The sequence below is a fragment of the Somniosus microcephalus genome, unplaced genomic scaffold, assembly GCF_052327205.1.
Source record: "Somniosus microcephalus isolate GS21.2 unplaced genomic scaffold, FLI_Smic_1.0 unresolved_chr1, whole genome shotgun sequence".
NCBI classification, from domain to species: Eukaryota; Metazoa; Chordata; class Chondrichthyes; order Squaliformes; family Somniosidae; genus Somniosus; species Somniosus microcephalus.
In genome coordinates, this window is record NW_028225179.1 from 113161977 (window position 1) to 113188638 (window position 26662).

The 26662-nt window shown below is 46.6% G+C and overlaps 1 protein-coding gene across 1 annotated transcript in view; it reads right to left on the reverse strand.

Moving 5' to 3' along the window:
• The window catches only part of LOC147095718 (complement C3-like), a 108993-nt gene that overhangs the window by 1117 nt on the left and 81214 nt on the right, over positions 1–26662 (reverse strand). Inside the window, exons 13-14 of the mRNA XM_085973701.1 lie at positions 21243–21339; positions 18298–18365 (exon numbers count right to left, since the gene is read on the reverse strand). Of these exons, the coding sequence (XP_085829827.1) occupies positions 18298–18365; positions 21243–21339 (165 nt within the window). The remainder of the gene's footprint in view (positions 1–18297; positions 18366–21242; positions 21340–26662) is intronic.

The following is a 26662-nucleotide window of genomic DNA, read 5'->3' on the forward strand; positions in this document are numbered from 1 at the left end:
TCCGGTGCGGGGGCGCGAATGTTTCCAGGGCGCTACTTTTAGCGCCCTGGCGAGGCTGGCGCCCCAAACAGGGCTATACTCCATTTCTCCCCCACTGGGTTTAAAAATCTAAAGCCTCGGATACACAAGCTGTAAACAGAAATACAGGCTTCTGAGATAAAGGTCAGTTGTTTAACAAAGTTGTAAACATACAAGCTTTGAAATGGGAATTAGTTAAATATACTAAAACAATGACCCTATTGAAATGGCAGTTTGGCGCTTCCGAAAGGTCTGGGGTTTGCAACCAACACAATGAAAATACACAGTTTAATGTGTTATAAACTAACACGTGAAATAGAAACACAAATGTTAAATCATGTGCCTTTGAAAAGATGATGTCAAGTAAAAGAAACACCTGCTGGTCAAATACTTTTTATGTTAAACTTGGAAGACAGGAAACATAAGATTAAATATGCAACCAATTAAGATATCAGAAAACAAGCAAACACTCTGTTGAAAGTGGTTTTAATTTACATATAGTAAATATGATACCTGCAGCACACTTTGAAGATATGATTTCAATAGATGCAGCAAGCATTTATATTGTGTTTGTATTGAATTGGAGCAGTTAGGAGACTCAACGTCTGCTAAAACCAGTAAAGCCAATATTAAGAATTGAATGGAAAATCTTTGATAAGAATGGCATCAAACAGAAACCATTGCTGTCATATTGTTTTTATGATCGTTTTTGGAACACCTAACGGTAGAGACATAATTATGCATTCAATAGTTGAATTGACAGTAAGATAGAAAACATTCAACAGAGAGAATGAATAAGATAATTAGCTTATATCAGCAGAGAACTTCAAAGAATAAACCACTGCAAAAAAGGTATAAAAGATAGACCTTTTCAAACAGAAAGTTAGAAGTTGCTGAATGGGCCAAGCGTTTCACAACTTTACAGGCACCATCTGTAAGTTTTTAACATTGAGTCTCGGGGATCAAACGGTACTATGATTTGATTTTGGTGGATGTTCTGGATTTAGAGATAAGTAAGAAATGTAGAAATGTAACGAAGTAAAGATTTGAGAATAAAGATCTCTGAGAAATAAGAAATGTAAGCTATTAGTATTTTGAATTGTTAATGATGCGACTGACTCTACAGCTGTTAAATGAATGTCGGCTCTTAAATAAAACTATATATTTTTAGAATTGTCTCAAAGAGTATTTCTGTATAAACTCGTGAACCCAATTTCTGTACAATCTTTTGAAAGGAGTTGCAGAATTCTGGGGGGTATTCTGGACCCTCATAATATCTGGAAGGTTACTTTCTAGTTAAACTTATTAAAAGTGCTATCTGGAGGATGGTAACATCTTCAGTCGTTCCTTTCCTTTAGGGAGAGATAGCCTGAACCTTTAGACCCATTTAAGCATCTTATAGAATTCGGCTATCTCTAACTTAAGTTGAAGATGAACATCTAGGGAATACGCCTGATCTGGGGTAGCGCGAACAGGGCTAAAACTTGTAATTATCCCTTCACAGGCACTTTAGTAAAAATGTAATTTCAAACTTCTCCATGGACTATCAAAAAACATTCTAATCTACAGAAGATTACAGAGGATATACGGCACAGAAACAGGCCATTCAGCCCAACCAGTCCATGCCAGTGTTTATGCTCCACTCGAGCCTCCTCCCGTCTTTCCTCATCTAAATCTATCAGCGTAACCCTCTATTCCCTTCTCCCTCATATGTTTGTCCTGCCTCCCCTTAAATGCATCTATACTATTCACTTCAACCACTCCCAGTGGTAGCGAGTTCCACATTCTCACCACTCTCTGGGTAAAGAAGTTTCTTCTGAATTCCTGATTGGATTTCTTGGTGACTAGCTTATATTGATGGCCTCTAGTTATGCTCTTCCCCACAAGTGGAAACATTCTCTCTCTATCCACTCTAGCAAAACCTTTCATAATTTTAAAGACCTCTATTAGGTCACCCCTCAGCCTTCTTTTTCAAGAGAAAAGAGACCCAGCCTGTTCACCCTTTCCTGATATTTATACCCTCACATTGCTGGTATCATCCTTGTAAATCTTCTCTGCACCCTCTCCAGTGCCTCTATATCCTTTTTATAATATGGCGACCAGAACTGCACGCAGTACTCCAAGTGTGGTCTAACCAAGGTTCAATACAGGTTTAGCATAACTTCCCTACTTTTCAATTCTATCTCTCTAGAAATAAACCCTAGTGCTTGGTTTGCTTTTATTTAATGGCCTTGTTGACCTGCATCACAACTTTTAGTATTTGTACTCCGAGATCCCTTTGTTCCTCTACCCCACCTAGACTCGTACCCTTCAAGTAATAATTGATCTCCCTATTCTTCCTCCCAAAATGTAATACCTCACATTTATCTGTGTTGAACTTCATTGGTCAATTATATGCCCATTCTGCAAGTATATTAATGTCCTCCTGTAACTTGTTGCAGTCCACCTCAGTATGGACAATCCCCCCAATTTGGTGTCATCCGCATCTGCGTTTTTGATTCCAAATTCTAAATCGTTAATATAATTGTGAACAACATTGGTCCCAGCACTGATCCTTGTGGAACACCACTACCCACCTTCTGCCACCGTCAATAGTTACCCTTTACTCACACTCTCTGCTTTCTGTCTTGAAGCCAGCCAGCTACCCATTCTGCTAATTTAATCAACAACAACAACACCTAGTGCCTTTAACATAGTAAAACCTCCCAAGGTGCTGCACAGGAGCGTTATAAGAGAAAAAAATTGACACCGAGCCACATAAGGAGAAAAAAATGCAGGTGACCAAAAGCTTGGTCAAAGAGGTAGGTTTTAAGGAGCGTCTTAAAGGAGGACGGAGAGTTGAGAGGCAGAGAGGTTTAGGGAGGGTGTTCCAGAGCTTAGGGCCTTGGTAACAGAAGGCTCGGCCACCAATGGAATCAAATTTAATCGAATCATCTAATCTAATCTAATCTGCTCCAATCAACTCTAACCTACTCTAACTTAAACTGATTTAAAATAATCTAACATGGGAACGGTTGCATAGTGGTTAGCTTACTGGACCAGTCATGCTAGAGGCCTGGACTAATGAGCCCGAGATGTGAGCTCAAATCCCACCACGGCAGCTGGGGGATTTAAATTCAGTTTATTAAATAAATCTGGAACAAAAAGCTAGTATCAGTAATGGTGACCATGAAACTATGGGATTGTCATACAAAACCCATCTGGTTCACTAATGTCCTTTAGGGAAGGAAATCTGCCGTCCTTACCCGGTCTGGCCGATATGTGACTCCAGACCCACAGCAATGTGGTTGACTCTTAACTGCCCTCTGAAATGGCCTAGCGAACCGCTCAGTTGTAACAAACTGCTGTGACCTTCACCAAACGGACTGCAGCGGTTCAAGGCGGCGGCTCACCACCACCTTCTCAAGGGCAATTAGGGATGGGCAATAAATGCTGGCCTTGCTACTAATGCCCACATCCCGTGAACGAATAAAAAAAACTCTAATCTACTCTAACTTAATCTAATATAATCTGCTATACTCTGATCTCATATAATCTGCACTACTCTAACCTATTCTATTCTATTCTATTTGAATGTAATCTTGTGAGGGAATAAGCCATATTTCAGAAAAATACACCATCCTATGATTTCTGACATCTATCTATATATATATATAAAACAGTAGGGCCTAGAAATTCGGTTGGTAGCGCCAGCGATTAGCGCCTAAAGAGCCCGAGTGTTGGGGCGTTACCCAATGTTCGGGCGGGCGCAGTGAATATAGTGCCACCTCCCATATTGAGTATCCTTTTAGCGCCAGCGCTAACTCTTTGCACGCACCCGCGGGCGCAGGCAGATCATGACGTCATTTCAGTGTGCAACGCCTTTTTGGCGCCCCGGACCGGACATTCGGTGGCGCCCGGAACCTTTGCACCTAGCGCTGTTAGTGACAGTTCGATGGAACGTTACCAGGCCCTTCTCGTAGTCAGGGGGCGCTATTTAAAGGGGACAGCTCTAGTACAAAAGCTGCAGCCACTTGGCCTGTTCATTGTGATCGTTGCTGGAGAGAGTTGGTGAGCTACTGTGGAGCAGATTTTTTGGAATTTAGCCTTAGAATACTTGGGACCTTCAAACCTGTCCGGAGCAGTTGGAGCGCTACACCTAACAGCGTTTTGACCGACTGGCATCGGAATGGGAGCTGCTTTGGATGGCAACGTCCTCATGGCCGGACACTGTGAAGGGGCAGAGAGACGACGGGAGAGAGGGCCGGGATTGGCCAGAAGGAGGAGGGGCAATGGAGGTCGGCCAATCCGAGGGTACGCTGCGAGGGTATTCAGGCAGCAGGTCTCATACCTTGCAATGTCGGAGGAGCAGTGTGTGCGAAGGCTCCGATTCGGGAAGGAGGTTGTAACTGAGCTGTGCCACCTGCTTGCTCAGGATCTGCAGCCGCGTCTACGGTGCAGGACCTCTCTGTCGGTGTCCATTAAAGTGACTGTTGCCCTCAATTTCTATGCCACCGGATCCTTTCAGTCAGCCACTGGGGACATTGCGAATATCTCTCAGTTTGCAGTCCATTGTTGCATCCGGCAAGTTACAGCTGCCCTTTATAGACGAAGGCGTCAATTCATCACCTTCCCTTTGAGCCTGGAGAAGCAGGCGGAGCGCGCGCAGGGCTTCCGCTGCTATTGCGGACTTCCCCATGGTGCAGGGGGCGATTGATTGCACACACGTGGCTTTGCGGGCGCCATTACTCAATCCTGAGGACTTCCACAACCACAAGGGGTTCCACTCCCTCAATGTGCAGCTGGTCTGTGACCACCGCCAAATGATCATGGCAGTCAACGCCCAATTCCCAGGGAGCAACCACGATGCCTTCACCCTGCGGCAGACCTCAGTTTGTGACCTTTTTGAGGGGCCGGCTCGCCCACGAGGCTGGCTTCTTGGGGACAAGGGCCATCCTCTCTGCCCATGGCTCATGACACCACTCCGTTTGGCCGCCACCCCAGCAGAAGAGCTGTACAACAGCAGCCATCAGGCGACCAGGAACATTGTAGAGCACACTATTGGTGTGCTCAAACAGCGTTTCCGCTGTCTGGACCATTCAGGGGGAGCCCTGCAGTACTCACCGGAGCAAGTGGGTCACATCGTCGTCGTCTGCTGCATGCTCCACAACTTGGCGATTCGACGCACCTATCCAATGCCAGCTGTCCCTCAAGGTGCAGCAGAGCAGGCGGACGAGGAGGAGGAGGAGGAGGATGAGCAGGCGGACGAGGAGGAGGAGGAGGAGGAGGAGCATGCGGACGAGGAGGAGGAGGAGGAGCATGCGGACGAGGAGGAGGAGGAGGAGGGGGACGAAGATGGGAGGGCTCCTGAAAGTGGAAGGGCCATCCGTCAGAGGCTCATCAGGACTAGGTTCCAGGCCCCTCTGGCGGAATGATGGGTGTCATTCGTCCTGCACACTTCGGATCTTTGAAAGGCTCTGAAGGCCAGCATGACTGTAAATAGTTACGTGTACCATTGCAAATTAAAACTTTTCTTTATTGTCACAAAAGTCCTTCCTTCCAGCGTAACAACGTCATGTCAACAGAAACCATAACTAACAAAATAACAGTTAACTCTTCAGCAAAGCCGCAAAACTAAACAAACCATTTCCAACAATCACAACAGGTGAGGGAGTCCTTGAATTTGGCCAAAGAAACATCTCTGCACCTCCCTCTACTGCTGGCCCCTTGATGGAGAACGACTTCTCTTTCGCGGTCGGCCCCTTCCCTCCCTGCTGCTCCTACGTAATTGAACCCCAGTGGCGGGGTCAAGGCTGGGGGATGCCTGCTGACTGTGTGGAAGCGCAGAAGCCCCTGAGGGACGGTCTTGGAGGGTGCGGACGCAGGCTGCTTGATCTGAGCATGGCTGGAAGCAGTGTGCCCTGCAGGTGGCGGCAGCTGCACTGCAGACGTACCAGTGGTGGCATGAGCAATGGTCACCTGCCGAGAGAGGACTCCTGCACCATGGTCGGATGACACACTGGCTCTCTGAGGGGACCGGTTCGGCTCAACCGCCACAATCGCCTGCGCCACTGATTCCTGGCCTTGTATGGTACTGGAACGGCCCGGGGTGATCCCAGCTGATGCAGATAGGGTGGCTGCAGTGAGAGTTCGCGTTGCCTCAATCTGGGTGTGGACGAGGCCAGCAAGTGACTGCGTGGCAGCAGTGAGGACCTGTGTGGCAGGTGCCAGTGCTTCGGAGAAGCCCGGGACAGTTCTTTCCATTGCTTCGGACAAGGCCGGAGCAGTCCGTTCCACTGCCTTGGACAAGCCCTGGACAGACATTTCCAGGGATTGTCTGAGGCTCTGAACAGTCCTTTCCATAGCAGCCTCGAAGCCCTGGACAGTCCTCTCCATTGCTGCCCCGAAGCCCAGGACAGTCCTCTCCATTGCTGCTCCAAAGTCCAACACACTCTTTGCCAGTGTTTCTATCGACTGAGGCATCCTCCCCACTGCAGCCATCAGCTCAGTGTGCCTGAGCCGGGCCTGGGTGCTCATTTCAGCAAGGCTACGCACCTCCTCTGCACTCTGTGCAGCAGTCATCGCTCCCTGCCTTGCCCTCCGGGGAGCCGGTGGCCGAACTTGCCTACCCCCCTCGCGTTGCTGCATGCCGCTTGTTCCGGCAACTGGCTCATCAGCAGAGCCCCCCCTCCCCTCCAGGGAACTACTATCCCCAGTCTGCACATGTGTATGCTCCCCTGAAGTTGGAACGGATGCTGCAGCTTCCTCCTGATCCTTGCCTCCGGAGGCATTGGCACTGGCAGCTTCAGGGCCCGGATCCCGAGCTGGTGATGCAGCATCTGAAAGCAGGGAGGTGGAAGAGTGCCTTTAGCAAAAGGACAGGTTGGCAGCAAGGCATGCCAGATTGCGGCAAGGCTCTGACATGGCTCCACAGTGAGAAAGCATGCTGGCGGGGGGACCAAGTGGAAGGAGACAGCTGAAAAAGGTGAGAACCTTACCCTCGCTGTCGAGCAGGGGGTCGGCAGCTGCAGTGGTAACAGGACCACTCAGACGTCCTCCAAGAATCTGGTGCACTCTCTCCTCAAGATCCGAGAGAGTGACCACTTGTGGAGGTCTGCCACCGGTTCGACGCTGGTCCTTTCGGATCGTCGCCAGCTTGGACTGCAGGGGAAAGAAGGGGAAGCTCTGTTACATGATGCCTTGAATGATCATCTCATGCCCCCCCATGGTGCAAGAGCCCTTACATGATGCCTTGAGAGATCATCTCATGCCCCCCATGGTGCAAGAACCCTTACATGGTGCCTTGAGAGATCATCTCATGCCCCCCATGGTGCAAGAGCCCTTACATGATGCCTTGCGAGATCATCTCATGCCCCCCATGGTGCAAGAGCCATTACATGATGCCTTGAGTCAAATGTCCATGTGTGTGCCCAGAAAGGGCCATGGGTGCTTGCTGACAGATGGCCATTGGGGCATCATGGCAACAGGGTGCGCGAAGTCAGGTGCAGATGGAGGGAATCAGAAGTTTGCATAAACACTCACCCTAACGACCCGAGTGAGGTCGTTGAATTTCTTCCTGCACTGAACAGGGCTCCTGGTCGCCATGCTGCTGGAGTTGACCCTCTGAGAAACATCCCTCCAAGCTCGGCGGTAATCCTTTTGATTCGGCCTCCTGCCATTGTCAGGATACAGAACATCTCGACGGCGCTCCACTGCGGACACCAACTCCTCCAGAGCCTCAGTGCTGAAGCGCTCTGCTCTCTGTCTCACCTTCTCCATCCTGACCAAGTTTTTTGCGCCAGAGAAGGAAGAGCGCCGATTCTGAGGCCTACAGGGCGTTGAGTGTGGAAGCTGAGGCTGACTGACCCACCACTTTAAGAGCCGGCCGGCGCCTGGAAGTCTCGTGGTTATCCGTAATTGAGATCAACTGCGCTGCGCCCGTCCGCGCCGATATTGGGTAGCGCCGGAAGTTTTGCGCCTTAGGAGGCCCGTGCAACGTCTGAATTCATGCCTCAATCCCCTTTGGGGGCGATGCAACCCAATATCGTGCCAGGCGGCGATAAGTTTCGTCTGGCTATAAACTTTGCGCACCGCCAGTTCTAACGCCTCAAACGGGGCGATACCCAATTTCTAGGCCTATGTCTCTCTGTCTGTCTGTCTGTCTCTCTGTCTGTCCGGCTATACAATCAAAAGTTATAGAGCGTACCTACACATATGTTATATCAAAAGAAAGCTCATCATTAGGGGACTCTTGTAGGCATATTTACTTTTTGGTCGAACAAAAATTGTGTCAACGGTATCCAAAAAACGTTCAAAATTCTGCTCGTTATCCGCTCATTAGCATCGAGTGGGGGCGGGTTCATTGTGTGTGCGGGCGGGCCATCCTAGAGTTGAGTGACGTGATGATTGACCAATCCTACAGTTCAGTGACCTGACAGTTGACCAATCGGTGCGTGTGTGGGCGGGCCTTATCATTCTGAACTGAGGTGAGTGTCAGCCAGCTTGATTTGTAAGTTTATTTTTTTTTCCCACTTTCTGTGTGTTTCTTTTCAAATCTAGATTTCCAGCAAAAAAAAAGTTGCTTTTAAAACACAAATTGTTTTTTAAAAAAGTTAATTAATTTGTAAATCTTTTCTCTAACCTCTATAATTTTCCTACCTTTCACCGTTTTTACAGGCCTGGAAGCCTGGGCCTCTGTTGCCCAGCCACGCCCGAGCTAGGCACTGCCCCTCCCACTGGGCCTGCCCCACGATCGCCACCATCTTGGTAAAGGCTGGCGGCGCGGGACTGGGCCGAGCGTAGCCATTGCCGCCATTTTGGTAAAGGCTGGCGGGGCGGGAGGAAACCTAGCGGGAGGTGAGTTGTGGTCACCGTGGGGCTCGGGCTCAGCTGATCGGGCGCTCATCGGGGGTCGGCCCGCAACACATCGACCGGAGGAACGGCGGCTCTCTCTCTCCTTCCCCCCCCGCGGCTCGGGCGGGGGGGGCCGGTGCTCGGGAGGGCGGGGCTCGGGAGGCCGGTGGGGGGGGAAGGGTTACCCCAGCAACCGGGCCCGGCCCTCTCTCGGCCTCAAGCCGGCTCACGCCCGTTGCCGGGGCTTGGCTCCAGCGCAGGCCCAGCCGCAATCGGCGGTCTTGAAGCCGGGGCTCGGGAGGGCAGGGAGCGGGGCTCAGGAGGGCGGGGGCGCTGTGCTCAGCTGGGCCATGTCAGTGCGTGGAGCGGCACGGAGCTCCGCGGAGCCATCACCGGCAGAGGGGAGAGGGTCTGCTGGCTCCCCCCCACCCTTTCTCCCCCCCCTCTCTTTCTCCCTTCCCCTCTCCCCCCTCCTTCTGCCCCACACCCTTCCCACCCCCCCCCCACACACCCCCAGTCGCTCTCTCTCTTCCCCCGTCACTCTCTCTCTTCCCTCCGTCGCTCTCTCTCTTCCCCCCAGTCGCTCTCTCTCTTCCCCCCAGTCGCTCTCTCTCTTCCCCCCAGTCGCTCTCTCTCTTCCCCCCAGTCGCTCTCTCTCTTCCCCCCAGACGCTCTCTCTCTTCCCCCCAGTCGCTCTCTCTCTTCCCCCCAGTCGCTCTCTCTCTTCCCCGCAGTCGCTCTCTCTCTTCCCCCCAGTCGCTCTCTCTCTTCCCCCAGTCGCTCTCTCTCTTCCCCCCCAGTCGCTCTCTCTCTTCCCCCCCAGTCGCTCTCTCTCTTCCCCCCAGTCGCTCTCTCTCTTCCCCCCAGTCGCTCTCTCTCTTCCCCCCAGTCGCTCTCTCTCTTCCCCCCAGTCACTCTCTCTCTCTCTTCCAACAACAACATGCCCTCGAAAAAGCCTCGGCACCGCCGGGCATTCCAGCTATTATTAATACATGAGAAACTGGGTTTAAAAATCTAAAAAACCTCAGAGACACAAGCTGAGCAGAAATACAGGCTTCTGAGATAAAGATCAGGGCCTAGAAACTCATTGTAGCCACTTTTGGGGCGGTAAAGTCGGGCGGCCGCTAAAGTTTGCGCCCGCCGCCAAATCGAGGCCACTTCTCCGATATTCATTAGCTTCGCCCTAAGAGTTTGCTCGAGCGCTAAAACTGGCGCTGGACGCCTCTCTTTAGGCGCTAAGCCGGAGGTGCTGAGCGAGAGCGCCGAGGCCGGGCGCAGCGCAGGTGCGGCCATCTCGTGATTGACAGCGGACACCCTGGCGCCGGCCAGTTCTTAAGGGGGAAGGGTCGACTTGGTCTGCTGCCACGCCCTGGATAGTGGAGCCCTCCAGCTAGGCCTGAACACTGCTGCTGGACCCAAATAGCGCCTGAAGCCATGCAGAAGGCCCGTGAACGAGCGCAGCGCTTCTCAGAGCGTGATCTGAGTGTGCTGGTTGGTGGTGTGGAGAAGAGGCGCCATATTTTGTACCCGGACAATGGCAGGAAGGCACCGGTCCGCGCCTACCGGAGAGCCTGGAGGCATGTCGCCAGCAAGGTGTCAGCCAACAGCGAGGTCCCCAGGACCGGTGTCCAATGCCGCAAAAAGTTTAATGACCTCACTCGGATTGTCAGGGTGAGTACCCTTTCCAGTGACCTCCTCATCCTTGCATGTGCACCTCACATTATGGGCAAAGGGACCTGAAAGCCCTAATGGCCAGCCCTCATCCAGCAGCTATGGGACAGGCATGAACATCAATTGCACATTCTGCATTGTTAATGTTGCGACTGATTCAACAGCTGTTAAATGAATGTCGGCTCTTAAATAAAACTATATATTTTTAGAATTGTCTCAAAGAGTATTTCTGTATAAATTCACAAACCCAATTTCTGTACACTCTTTTGTAAGGAGTTGCAGAATTCTGGGGAATATTCCGGACCCTCATAATATCTGGAAGATTACAGTCTAGTTAAACTTATTAAACGTGCTATCTGGAGGATGGTAACATCTTCAGTCATTCCTTTTCTTTAGGGCGAGATAGCCTGAACCTTTAGACCCATTTAAGCGTTTTATAGAATTTGGCTATCTCTAACTTAAGTTGAAGGTGAACGTTTGGATAATATGCCTGGTAGCCTGAACAGGGCTAGGACTTGTAATTATCCCTTCAGTTGGCACCCAATGAGTATGTTAATGAGTTGATACAGAACCTATACTTATATTTATATCTATATACATCCTGTAGATTGTTAAGTATAGAAGGAATGTTTACTGAGAGTGGTTCTAAGACCCAGATTTAAGTCTCTAGAGACGACAAGACCCTGATCAGGCCTTGGAGAGCTTAAATCAGAATTCCCTCAATATACTATTGAGGTCTAGAAGCTTGTTATAAAGTTCATATTAAACCCTAACCGAGGTTGGTCCTGACAAAATATTAAACCCTAACCAAGTTTAGGGGCTGAAGAAATGGCAAATCCTGCCAGAATTGGCCAAGTTTTTTTGGTAGAAAATTTAAATGATTACTTTATTAGCGGAAATAATCCTATCCCTGTACCTCCAAAAAAAGTGATAATTTTTGAAATAGAAGGCTTTGCTGTCGAAGGAGCCGTTAGAACTCATGGCACGATTAATGTTGATCCCCAGAACCAGGGGATACAGAATATCCTGTGGGATAATCAAACGAATACTCCAAATCCAATAAATTCCTTAATGATAAGGTGCATACCTGCATGATTGGGAGGCCTAATCAATGGTGCCCAACAAGGTGGTGCCAACCATGGCCGAATAGCAGGACCCGGAGCAGCCTATGCTCCTGGGGGCCATGGATTCTGGTTAAGGTGGCAAACTCATGATGAAATAAATGACAACAATCTTCGAGAAAACTATAGACAGCTTAGAATCCATTATAATCAATGCCAGCAGGCACTAGCTCACTCTTATCTAAATGCTGGAGGCGCAGTGATTAATGGTCCAGTAAACCAACCCCAGCAACCACAAATTGTGCCCCTAGGTCAAGTAAACCTGAGCTCTATCTACACAATGTGTGGTAGACCAGGAAACACCAGCTAGGAAAAATCCTGCTGGATTCTAACTAACCTTGATAAATTGGAAACCTGTTGCCAAGATTGGAACGCTCAACACCTGAGGCAACTACTACAAATGATACTAAGTTCAGACTTAATTCCCCCATTAAACCAGTGCAACGACTGGGTTCAAATATACGCTTATGTTCTCATAGCAAATCAGGGTGGGCATATAATGGGTTCAATCAAGGAAATACTCACTAATACAGCCACAACTAAAGGGCTGGTAGCTGCCTACCGATTAGGCAAACTACTTACACAGGATAATTGGGACATTGTTCATGGTTGCCTGGCCAATCAATATCAAAATACAGCCCTCAAACTTGCCTGTGAGGGTGCTCTAAATTATTATCGAGGTAACCAACAAAGATGGGATAATGTCAATCGCATTATCCAATTAAATCATGACCTCTTAGGTCTACCCCAAACTAAACCTATAATGAGATCAGAAACTAGGGATAAAAAAAGGGAGAAGGTACTTTTGGTACTCAGAAAGAAGGACTGTATAGGCCCAAGTCTCAAGTCCACCCTGCCCAGATACAAACTCATGGCTCGGGACCCCCAAGAGGGTATTCCAAAAGGTTTACACCCCCAACCCGCCCACAATATGAGACAGATTTCTCCCCAGAAAGATGGGATAGATGAGGGCTAGACCTCGAAAGGACAGTGGACTCCCTATGGGGACAGCTTTTACATTGGCCAAAGTTATGAAAGAGCCGTGGGAGGGTACCAAGAAAACCAAAATTTGGATCAAAAAGATTCCTGGCAGAACCAACATCCACCTCCACAGGAGGATCGTCAAGAAAGTAAACGGTCCGATAAACCCCATCAGCGATCTGGAAAACATGAAATCCCCAAGAGGGAAGAACAAAAATCAGTTAAAATAATTAAATATAAAGCAGCAAATGAACCTCAGCATCTTGAGGATGATCAATCCCAGGATTGAAGGCCTGGCACCCAGCCAGGACCTTTTGAATTCCTCTATGCCTTGGCAACCTTGCCCACAAATGAACACAGCTTGATCGAACTTGTCCAGAAGGGGGAGGTAAAGACCTCCTCGAGCAACTCATTAATAAATACTATCTTTATCCACAAAGCCATCCAAAATTAATGTGGAAAGATAGAGTATCTCCCCATCATGGAGGATGATGATATGGAGGAAGGAATCAAACAAATATCTATGAGACCGCTTACAGAATACCATCAAGTTATTTACCGTGATGGATCGTCAATGACGATTAAAAAAGAGACATCCCAACAATCCTCAGCTGGAATGGAGATAGTAGTAGGGACTTTGAGATTCCTATTTCTTTTTATCCAGAAGAATTACTGTCTATACTCCTTGGCCATAAGACAGCGCAATATGCTGAAGCTGCAGCATTATGGTATGTTTTAAAGAAAGCAGACCTTATTAAACCCACACAGTGGGAAGAAATTCTCCGTTCGAGAATGGAGAAAAAGAAGTGTTATGTGATTCGTATCAATGGGCACACCACTGGAACAGTACACTCAAAAGGAAACAGCCTTACACACAAACAAGCGAAATGTTCGGTCTGCATGATACCCACTTGAGAGGGGTCTGCCAATGTTAGTGTAATCACTAGGGCAGAACGGGCAGCTAATCAGGATGAGGAACTGATTCAGCTATTAGACCCAATAACAGAGAATCCACCAGAATGCCCACCAAGATACTTTTACTCAGAAATACCTATGGGTATTGTACTAGTTAAGTTGCCCAAAGGAAACCGAGAAGTACCCCCGAGCCACAAACGAGAACAGCTTGTAAAAGAAGCTCATAAGGGCATAAGTCAATCATATTGTAGTGCCAGAATAACATTCTGCAAATTGACTCTTATATTGGTGGCCAGGCATGCTTAAAGCCTGTAAAACATACGTGGCAAATTGTGAGCCATGCTATTCGACCAATAAGTCATCACTAAATTAAGCCACCACCATTGGCTCCTGTGAAAGCTGATGAGCAAATGGGAAAAATCTTTATTGACTTTATTGGACCACTTCCCCCATTTTTGGGATATAGACATGTTCTCGTTTGTGTGGATGGATGCACTTCCTTCTACTGGCTGGTCCCCACAAAAACTGTTTCGGAAAACGCACTTGCCAGGGCTATTTCTGATATAATTACTGTAGCTGGTGCACCCAAAATCTTACACTCCAATTAAGGCGGAGCTTTTGTATCTAAGGTCTTCAAAGACTATTACGAACAAACGGGGATTGAGTTAGAGCACAGCATGCCACGTCATCCACAATCAGCGGGGCTGGTGGAATGTAAAAAATCAGGAAGTAATAAAGTTATTGGTCAAACTGTTGAGAATCAGGGGGAATAAGTGGACCGCCATCATTCCGGAAGTACAGCTATCAGTCAATAATGTGCCCACATCTGCATCAGGGACAGTGTTCCCTAAGAAACTCCATATTATCTGATGTATGGGATTAAGATGCATACACTGTTTACCTATAGTTTTTTTATTGCCTCTACACACTCTGAGTCCTTGACCCGACAGCGACAGTTAGATTTTTTTAAAGTAGTCACAGAGGAGATTCATCGAACTGATCAGAGGATAAGGGAAGTGTAGTGTATGTAACCGTTCCACCTTTAAGAGAACTATTTTAAGAGTTGCACTACTTTATCTTGGCTGCTGTATACTGTAATACCGGTGGTGACCACACCGGTATATAAGTGCTGTGTAATGATTTATTGGGCAGTTCCGCCCTGACCTTCAACTAGTAAAGAACTGTTAAAGTTTACTCTTGTGGTCTGTGTAGTAATTCTCTATATAACACACAGACTTAACAGGAAGCAAATAGGCAGAAAAAATTGACAAAGTATGGCAACCCATAGTAGGAGAATGGGTACAGGAAAAGAAGTTCGAGCAGAAACCTGGTTTAGGACTGAAGTGGAAAAAACCTGTTCAAATACATTCTGTTATTAACGAAAGAACAGTTCAGATACATATTAATCAGCCAAATGGCAAGCATATTTTTAAAACTGTCTCCATAGACAATATCAAAAGATGTCCTGCGGGATACCGGAAAGGAGGAACAATACAAGGTGCAGTCGTACACTTGTCTTTCAAGACCCAGCTTGGAGCATGACACAGGAAATGGATGCGATCGAATTACTGACGACGGAAAGTCAGAAGGTGTCACCGACACTTCTACACGTTGCTTGACAATGCATCAGGAATTGGATTTGCGAAAAGCAACAACCGAAACAAGGAAAGATCAATGAGTTACTTCAGCGAAGGAGGAAGACACCGCGGATAAAAGAAGAAATCAACTAAGTGTCTGGTAGGGCCTTAACGAAAACACGCATCGGTACACACGCTGGATCAAAGGAACAGCGTGTCAAGCTTCAACTACTTTCAACTGACGTCTCCTTGACTCGTATGAATAACTCAACTCTACAGAATGTACATCTACCGATTGGACATTCTAAGTACATGTTGTTTCACTCATTGCATGACTATGTACTTATCATCCTTTTAAATTGCGTACAATTTAAAATAAGACAAAACATTGTCCTAGGATGACTTAAAAGGAATTCTCATGTAGCACATGATTGTGCATCTCGTAAACTTAATATGCTATTGTAACCTCATGAGTATCATTGACCAAACTCTGCCCTGATGTTATGAGCTCATCTTTTGGTCAAGAAGGGGGTGTGAGGTAATAAGCCATATTTCAGAAAAATACACCATCCTATGATTTCTGACATTATTAATACATGAGAAACTGGGTTTAAAAATCTAAAAAACCTCAGACACAAACTGTAAACAGAAATACAGGCTTCTGAGATAAAGATCAGGTGTTTAACAAAGTTGTAAACATACAAGCTATGAAATGCGAATTGCTCAAATATACTAAAACAATGACCCTATTAAAATGGCAGTTTGGCGATTCCAGAGGATCTGGGGTTTGCAACCAACACAATGAAAATGCCCAGTTTAAAGGGTTAAAAACCAACACGTTGAACAGAAACACAAATATTAAAAGAGGCATGTGCCTTTGAAAAGATGACATCAAGTAAAAGAAACACTTGCTGGTCAAATAGCATTTATGTTAAACTTGAAAGACAGGAAGCACGATTAAATATGCAACCAATTGAGATAGCTAGAAAACAAGTAAACACTTAGTCAAAGTGTCTTTAATTTATACATAGTAAATATATCATACCAACAAGAACACTTTGAAGATATGACTTCAATAGATACACCAAGCAATTACATTGTGTTTGCATTGAACTTGGAGCAGTTAGGAGACTCAACGTCTGCTAAAACCACTAAAAGTGTTATTAAGAATTGAATGGATAATCTTCAATAAGAATGGCATCAAATAGAAACCATTGCTGTCATATTGTTATTATGAAAGTTTTTGGAACACCTAAAGGTAGAGACATGATTATGCATGCAATAGTTGAATTGACAGTAAGATAGAAAGCATTCAACAGAGATAGTAATAAAGACAATTAGCTTACATCAGCAGAGAACTTCAAAGAATAAACCACTGCAAAAAGGGTATAAAAGATAAACCTTTTCAAACAGAAAGTCAGAAGTCGCTGAACAGACCAAGCGTTTCTCAACTTTGCAGGCACCATCTGTAAGTTTTTAACTTTGAGTCTCGGGGATCAAACGGTACTATAATTTGATTTTGGTGGATGTTCTGGATTTAGAAATAAGTAAGAAATGTAGACATGTAATGAAGTAAAGATTTGAAAATAAGGATCTCTGAGAAATAAGAAATGTAAGTTATTAGTATTTTGAATTGTTAATGTTGAGACTGACTCAACAGCTGTTAAATGAATGTCGGCTCTTAAATAATACAATGGGCCAGTAATTCCGGTCCCAACGCGTGAGTACGGATGGTGTACTCACGCGTGGGCCCGTTGGAAGTGCCGGATTTCAGCATGCACAGCGCCTCCAAGGGGTTCAGAGGTCCAACGCGTGTGCGCAGGACTCTGCGTGCACGCGTTGAACTTCCTTCTTTTTGACAGTTTTGCCCGTGTGTAAGGGCCTGAACTTTTTAGACATATAAAAAGGAGGCGTAAGGACTGAATTCTTGAAGGTAAGTGGTCTATTATTTAAAATTATAACATTTTTTCCACAGCTTTATTGTTTTTAAGGACTTTACAGTAAGGTAAGTTTATTTTTAGACCCGATTTCTTAAAAAATTATTTTTTTCAAAAATTTGATTAATTGTTTAAAATAGTTTTTTTAAGTTATTTATAGTTTATTTCATTATTGGGATGTTTTTTAAAATGTTATTTAAAGTTAAACTAGTCTTTTGGGTGCCCATACTTTTCATGAGTTTGACAGTTCTTACTATCAAACTCATGAATGAAGTTTCCCCTCCCCTGATTGGCTGCACAGTGCTCACCTGATCCCAGCCGGCACATCACACTAACTACGCCGCTGGATCAGGCAAGCACATCGCGCCGACATCTGAACCGGGCCAGTGACAGGAATTCCAAGCAGGCCCAGGCTTCAGATGTCGGCGCGCCGGGTGAGTGCACATCGGGGGCTTGCACGCGTGGCAAGCCCCTGATCCTAATTTCTGGGCCTATATATTTTTAGAATTTTCTTAAAGAGTATTTCTGTATAAACTCATGAACCCAATTTCTGTACACTCTTTTGTAAGGAGTTGCAGAATTCTGGGGGGTATTCCCGACCCTCATAATATCCGGAAGGTTACAGTCTAGTTAAACTTATTAAAAGTGCTATCTGGAGGATGGTAACATCTTCAGTCATTCCTTTCCTTTAGGGAGAGATTGCCTGAACCTTTAGACCCATTTAAGCGTTTTATAGAATTCGGCTATCTCTAACTTAAGTTGAAGGTGAACGTCTGGGGAATACGCCTGATCTGGGGTAGCCCAAACAGGGCTAGGACTTGTAATTATCCCTTCAGTCTAATTGTCTCTACTCTGATCTCATATACTCTAATCTAATCTAATTTACTCTAATCTTATCAGGTCTCATTTACACTAACCTAATTTAATCTAATCTACTATCATCCAATCAACAGTAAAATGTTGAGTGCTAATGTTTGACGTTCACAACAAGTTCCTTGGAATTCGTGTTGCTGTTCTGCAATGTCTTTTGTAGTTCCAAAATAATACAGCACTGGCACTCCCAGGAATTAGAAACGGATACGTCGGAGGTGCTGATAGCTCAAGGTAACAGAAAAGTTGAAATTGCTATGAAATTCATTGCACACCAGCATTGTTGGCGACAAACTTCAATTGTTACCTAAATAGTTATACTGAGCAGAATCTACTGGCTTATCAAAAATTGCCTTTAAACCCAAGACTGCTTACCGCCTTCTTCCGACACACTAAAAGCGCTAATTTCCCAGGAATTTGGAGGGTTGATGTCTGATGTTAACCTACGAGAAAAGAAACGTCATAATGAAATGTTCATTCCTCACCTGGCCTTTTAATAGTTTATTTTAGCAGAATGTTCCAATATATATTTGCACATAATTACATAAATGAGAGCCTTGAATTTCCTGCCTGCTTGCAGCCAGATACAACTTGTATTTATATAGCACGTTTAATGTCATAAAACATCCCAAGGCGCTTCACAGGAGTATTATGACAAAAAATTGACACCAAGCCACATAAGGAGAAATTAGGGCAAGTGACCAAAAGCTTGGTCAAAGAGGTAGGTTTTAAGGAGTGGCTGAAAGGAGGAGAGAGAGATAGAGAAGTTGAGTGAGGGAATTCCAGAGATAGGGCACGGCCACCAATGGTTGAGCGATTATAATCAGGGATGCTCAAGAAGGCCGAATTAGAGGAGCGCAGATATCTCGGGGGAGTTGTGGGGCTGGAGGAGATTACAGAGATAGGGAGGGGCGAGGCCATGGAGGGATTTGAAGACAAGGGTGAGAATTTTGAAATCGAGGCGTTGCTTAACCGGGAGCCAATGTAGGTCAGCGAGCACAGGGGTGATGGGCGAACGGGACTTGGTGCGAGTTAGGACATGGGCAGCCGAGTTTTGAATGACCTCAAGTTACATGAACAACTGGGGCCCAAATCAAATACGTGGCCGGAGGAATTTTGGGTGAGTTGTGCGTGTAAACTCAAGAGGGTAATTTTTAACCTAACTCACCGGGCGGGGAAACCACAGGATCGAGGGGAACGCCGATTTTAACACCCCCGCCCAACATTACTCTCCACTGACTTCAGCAGGGCATAAAATCATGTGGGGTGTAAGACCAGCGTTGCAAGCGGTTTTGTCAGTTTCCCGACTGGCGGGTTACGTTCAAATCGATCCCCAAATCTCCGCCCCATTAAACCTCCAAGCACGAGTTTCCTGCAATTGCGACTGTGCGGAGGCTCTCTTCAAATTGCGACCAAGGTTGCTGTCCTATTGCTGCAGACAGCCAGTTTGCAGTCAATTTTACAAATAAAACTTTCCCTGGCTCTACCCCTGCTTCACATTACAACGGAGGAGGAGTCGAGGGAAGAGAGTCAGAGATTTGAGACAATTGAGAGTCTCTGCAGAGCAATTTAGATAAATTCATTATAAACTCTTTATGACAGAGAGCTGCGTGCTGCTTACTCTGCACCCGCCCGCCCCCCAAGCCTCAATCTGAGGGCAAACGATTTTTTTCTCTCCCACTTTTATAGCCCTCTGCCCTGGCACTTCGAGGACCCATGGAAAAATTTGTAGCAAGAAGAATTGTTCTGGTCCTTACATGTTGGAATATTGTACAGGGAAAATGAAAAAGCAAATTATTATTTAAATGGAGAGAGATTAACAAATGCTACAGTTCAGAGGGACCTGGGGGTCCTTGTGCATGAAACACAAAAAGTTACCATGCAGGTTCAGCAAGTCATCAAAAAGGCAAATGGAATGTTTGCCTTTATTTCAAAGGGGTTGGAATATAAAAGCAGGAAAGTCCTGCTACAACTGTGCAGGGTATTGGTGAGACCACACCTGGAGTACTGCGTACAGTTTTGGTCTCCTTATTTAAGGAAGGATATACTTGCATTGGAGGCAGTTCAGAGGCGATTCACACGGTTGATTCCAGAGATGAGGGGGTTGACTTATGAGGAAAGGTTGAGCAGGCTGGGCCTATACTCATTGGAATTTAGAAGAATGAGAGGTGATCTTATTGAAACATATAAGATACTGAGGGGGCTCGACAAGGTAGATGCAGAGAGGATGTTTCCCCTCATGTGGGCAATCTAGAACTCGGGGGCACAGTCTCAGAATAAAGGGTCGCCCTTTTAGAACTGAGATGAGGAGGAATTTCTTCTCTCAGAGGGTCGTAAATCTGTGGAATTCTCTGCCCCAGAGATCCGTGGAGGCTGGGTCATTGAATACATTTAAGGTGGAGATAGACAGATTTTTGCAAGATAAGGGAGTGAAGGGTTATGGGGAGCGGGCAGGGAAGTGGTTTTGAGCCCAAGATCAACCATGATCTTATTGAATGGCGGAGCAGACTCGAGGGGCCAAGTGGCCTATTCCTGCTCCTATTCCTTATGTTCTTACGTTCTTATGTTCTTAAGGACCTAATAGAGGCCTTTAAAATTATGAAGGGCTTTGATAGGGTTGACTTAGAGAAGATGTTCGTACTGGTGGGGGGAGTCCAAAACTAGGGGCCATAAATATAGGATAGTCACTAATAAATCCAATAGGGGATTCAGGAGCAACTTCTTTACCCAGAGAGTGGTTGGAATGTGTAACTCGCTACCACAGGGAGTGGTTGAGGAGAATAGCATAGATGCATTTAAGGGGAAGCTTGATAAACACAAGAGAGAGAAAGAAATAGAAGAACATGGTATCATCCCTGCAAGGCTTCTTCGGCAGCACCTCCCAAACCTGCGACCTCTTCCACCTTGAAGGACAAGGGCAGCAGGCGTACAGGAACACCATCCCCTCCAATTTCCCCTCCAAGTCACACACTATCCTGACTTAGAAGTATATTGCTGATCCTTCATCGTCGCTGGGTCAAAATCCTGGAACTCCCTCCCTAACAGCACCGTGGGAGTACCTTCACCACATGGCCTGCAGCGGTTCAAGAATGAGGCGGCTCACCACCACCTTCTCAAGGGCAATTAGGGACGGGTAATAAATGCCGGCCTTGCCAGTGAGGCCCACATCCCATAAAAACGAATTTAAAAAATCCTTTCTTGCACATCCTCCAGTGATGATAGGTCAAATAACTTCAGCAAGTATTCAATCAACCACATTTGTTCACAATCATAGACACAATCCTAACTACAATATGACGTGTGGCAGCAGTCTACCTTACCTGAATGTTTTCATTCCTGATGTTTTCTGTATCTCCCACATCCAACCATGATCATTTATGGGAGGTATGGTGTCGTGCGTATTTGCGATCCCAATAGCTAGACAGGGGAAGCATAACATGCATAAAGGTTCAGTATCAATTCTTACTTGTCATTATAAGAATTTGTGAAATCTTGGGGAAGATGTCCCCTTTGCCAAAACTTATAAAGTGTTTGCCTAATGGGCCCGCGTTAAATTCACAAGGTGCGTTATTTTCGCACCATTGTCAAGCCATTAATTCAGACACGTCATGGCTGATCTTCTACCTCATCTCCACTTTCCTGCACTATCCCCATATCCCTTGATTCCCTTAATATGCAAAAATCTATCGATCTCTATCTTGAATATACTCAACGACTGAGCCTCCACAACCCTCTGGGGTAGAGAATTCCAGAGATTCACCACCCTCTGAGTGAAAAAATTTCTCCTCATCTCAGTCCTAAATGGCCGACCCCTTATTCTGAGACTGTGACCCCTGGTTCTAGACTCCCCAGACAGGGAAAACACCCTCCCTGCATTTACCCTCTCAAGCCCTGTAAGAATTTTGTATGTTTCAATGAGATCACCTCTCATTCTTCTAAACTCTAGAGAATATAGGCCTAGTCTACTCAATCTGTCCGCATAGGACAATCCCCCCATCCCAGGAACCAGTCTGGTGAACCTTCGTTGCACTCCCTCTATGGCAAGTATATCCTTCTTTAGGTAAGGAGACCAAAACTGTACACAATACTCCAGGTGTGGTCTCACCAGGGCCCTATATGGCTCTCAGTTCATAGACATTAATGAGCAGACAATCACAACCACAGAACCCACGATTTTCCAATAAAGCCTTTGCGGCAGGTAAGTCTCCGCCAGTGGTGCGGTAAGTTACAGCTCTGATTTTCTACGTCCGTTTCCAATCTTAAGTATCGACACAGCCTTAACCTCCAGTAAGTAGTGCTACGATAATGGCACATGGCCTTTATTGCAAGGGGGTTGGAGTATAAGAGTAAGGTAGTCTTGCTACAATTGTACAGGGCCTTGGTGAGACCACACCTGGAGTACTGTGCACAGTTTTGGTCTCCTTATCTAAGGAAGGATATACTTGCCTTGGAGGCGGTGCAACGAAGATTCACCAGATTGATTCCTGGGATGAGAGGGCTGTCCTATGATGAGAGATTGTGTAGAATGGGCTTATACTCTCTGGAGTTTAGAAGAATGAGAGGTGATCTCATTGAAACATACAAGATTCTGAAGGGGATTGACAGGGTAGATGCTGAGAGGTTGTTTCCCCTGGCTGGAGAGTCTAGAACTAGGGTGTCTAGTCTCAGGATAAGGGGTCGGCCATTTAAGACTGAGATGAGGAGGAATTTCTTCACTCAGAGGGTTGTGAATCTTCGGAATTCTCTGCCCCAGAAGGCTGTGAATGCTGAGTTTTTGAGTATATTCAAGGCTGAGATCGCTAGATTTTTGGACTCTAGGGGAATCAAGGGCTATGGAGATCAGGCGGGAAAGTGGAGTTGAGGTCGATGATCAGCCATGATCTTATTGAATGGTGGAGCAGGCTCAAGGGGCTGTATGGCCTACTCCTGCTCCTAATTCTTATGTTTTTATGTTAACAGGGTGTGCCATTATTTAAATGTAAAAAATCCAGCAAATAATGGAGAAACTGAACTATACCACGAGTTGCCATCCTCCATTAATTTTCTTAACCATTTGCATCCCTCCCTTGACAGGCTCACCTTAACCATTAAAATGATCCTCACACCATCCAGGCCGCTATTTAAATCAATGGCAATCACCAGTTTGCTGGATTTAGGGCAAATATAACACTCTGATAGTGAGGGATCTATATATCATTACCATGGTACTTAAATACTGGGTGCACATTACAGCTACCAATTGGTCTAGACATGCTAATAAATATTAATGGTTATTTTAAAAAGAAAGACTTGAATTTATACAGTGCCTTTCACAACCACCGGACGTCTCAAAGCACTTTACAGCCAATGAAGTACTTTTGAAGTGTAGTCACTGTTGCATTGTAGGAAACGCCAATTTGCACACAGCAAGCTCCCACAAACAGCAATGTGACAATGACCAGATAATCTGTTTTTATTATGTTGGTTGAGGGATAAATATTGGCCAGGACACCGGGGATAACTCCCTGCTCTTCTTCGAAATAGCACCATGGGATCTTTTACTTCCAACCTGAGAGAGAAGACGGGGCCTCGGTTTAACATCTCATCCGAAAGACGGCATCTCTGACATTGCAGCACTCCCTCAGTGCTGCACTGGAGTGTCAGCCTAGATTTTTGTGCTCAAGTCCCTGGAGTGGGACTTGAACCCTCAACCTTCATGACTCAGAGGCGAGTGTGCTACCCACCTTTTTTTTAATTATTAATATACTTTATTGAACCTAAGAACATCGTGATTATTTCATTGTATTGTAGCGGTACAACCGAATGTCTCTTACTTACTGTACATAATTCTCTTTAACGTTGTTTATATAGAGTTTGAATGTACGGGGCATTGCCCCTTTAAGAATGCGGGCAAACGCGATGATGTCATGTCGCACATCACGTGACCACCCAAACGCGGGTAAACGCGATGACATCACGTCGCACATCACGTGTCCACCCAAACGCGGGTAAACGCGATGACATCACGTCGCACATCACATGACCAGCCAAACGCGGGTAAACATGATGACATCACATCGCACATCACGTGACCACCCCAAGCGCGGGAAAACGCGATGACTTCAAGACGCAATCCACAGGGTTGTCCAGTCAGTCCTCGTGACGTCCCCGTTGGGTGAAGACCTCTCCATGGCTCTCCTGCATCGATCTTTGTTGTTTTCTGGAATTCGTCAAATCCAACATTAAAGACCTGTTTGATTGTTCGCCTGAGTCGACCTCAGTTATTAGTTAGGAATACATCAATTCCTACATTGGTGACCCCGTTTTTCGTGAACATTTTTCACGAAAGCAGCGCAGCCGGACCCCGATTTTTATGAATGTTTTTCACAAAAGAAGCACGCCATGGAAGCAAACGCTGTTTCGCTACAGCTACCGCAGTTCTGGGAGCAGCAACCACCCTAGTGCTTTATTCTGCTAGAAGCCCCGTTCGCCCTGTGCAACATCGATGCAGCGCAGACCACGTACCTGTATACGGTCTCTGTACTCGACAGCTCTACCGCCTCTCGGATCGTCCGCCTCCTCGACATCTCTCAACGGAACAACAAGTATGAAACCCTCAAAGCGCGGGTACTGCAGGTTTTCGGGCCCACAAGATCGGAGCGTGCCCCGGCGGCGATGCCACGAAGACTCACTCCCCGCAAACCACGAGGACTCACCCCTCGCAACCCACGAGGTCTCACTCCTCACAAACCATGAGGATTCACCCCTCGCAAACCATGAGGATTCACCCCTCGCAAACCACGAGGACTGACTCCTCGCCTACCATGAGGATTCACCCCTCGCAACCCACGAGGAATCACTCCTCACAAACCACGGGGACTCATACCTCGCAAACCACGAGGACCCATCCCCCACAGATGCTGCCCCAGCTTGTCAGCCTGCTGGGTTGTGTAATCTACCGCGTGCAGTTCGACGCGAAAGCGAAGCGTTGCCGCCCTCCCGGCAGTTTTCCCCCAAGAGAAACCAACAAAAAATAACACTGCAACCACCGAGGAATGGGTCTACGGGCATCCCACGGCCGCGATCGGCCACGCAGGACTATTGCTGACCATCCCTGATCACTGATCAACGCAGCAACTGTTGACTTTCTTCTGTGTTACCGTAGTAGCACTATGTCGCGCACCGTCTCCAGCGCATTCCCGACTTTCGATGAGTCCGCTCGCCAGCTCGGCAAGTTCCCCGACCGGCAAGACCCATGTTTATTTCCTCCTGGATCGCCTGTTTCGGCGTTCCCGCAGATTTTGTCAGACTGGGAACTACCTACCATCATCGACGGAGCCATGGTCCGCGTCTGCCCAGCTTGCAAACCAACAAGAGTCGGCCAACTGTTCCGCACCGGTGCCCACTTCGCACCACGGGCTGCAGAGGTCACATGTTTCCATGGTCCTTCACAAGGCTGAATACGTTTTATTCGCCCTGACGCACATCAGGATCCGCTCAAGACCCCATCTACCGGACCACATTTCGGTCAACCGTTTACGGCCAGCATATTTAGACCTCACCCGCCAAGTCGAGACAGCACAACCGCCGAGACCACCGGCCACCTATCGTCGTTACGGTAGACCAAGTTCGAACGCCCGCCAGTCCGCCAGCCGCCCAGCAGCCTCCGCCTCGAGACTACAGGAGTCGTTCGGACAGGCTTCTCAGACCACCTCACCGTTTGACTTTGTCCGTTAAAGCGAATTCTGGGGGGGCGCATGTAGCTGTACCACTGAATGTCTCTTACTTACTGTACATAATTCTCTTTAACGTTGTTTATATAGAGTTTGAATGTACGGGGCGTTGCCCCTTTAAGAACGCAGGCAAACGCGATGACGTCACGTCGCACATCACATGACCACCCAAACGCGGGTAAACGCGATGACGTCACGTCGCACATCACGTGACCACCCAAACGCGGGTAAACGCGATGACGTCACGTCGCACATCACATGATCACCCCAAGCGCGGGAAAACGCGATGACTTCACGACGCAATCCACAGGGTTGTCCAGTCAGTCCTCGTGGCGTCCCTGTTGGGTGAAGACCTGCTCCATGGCTCTCCTGCATTGATCCTTGTTGTTTTCTGGAATTCGTCAAATCCAACATTAAAGACCTGTTTGATTGTTCGCCTGAGTCGACCTCAGTTATTAGTTAGGAATACATCAATTCCTACAGTATCATACAAATCAATTCCGCCGCTCTGCAAAGCCATTCCGCCACCACATATTAACATCAAAACCTGAAGTTTAATTTGTCTCCTGTAACTTATATTAATCGATTGTACTTTAAAAATTGATTGTAAAATATTATCTTTAAATTCCTTTCTGAATAAAACATCCACAGAGCCTTATAATGATCTTTTAGCTTATATTTAAAATACTCTTTTAGATTGATTCTCCTCCCCTTAAAAAACAGAGCATTCCTTCTTTGCACAATCACGAATCTAGCCAAACTGAACATTAAATTAATTGCTGCTCCGCTGGGCTCGGGCAGACTCTCCTGCAATCCCCATCTCAAAACTGAGTTCCACAGGATTCCCATTCTCGCTCTTCGGTCCCCACCCAGCAAAATATCTTCACACAACTGTTGAACGTAGTACTTAAAATCATTTAACTGTGGACATAACACCAGTAAATGGGACAGAGTCTCATCCCGTGTCCCACACACTGGGCAAGTTGCCCCCGTCATGGTAAAAATCCAGTTATGAGCCAATTTGAAAT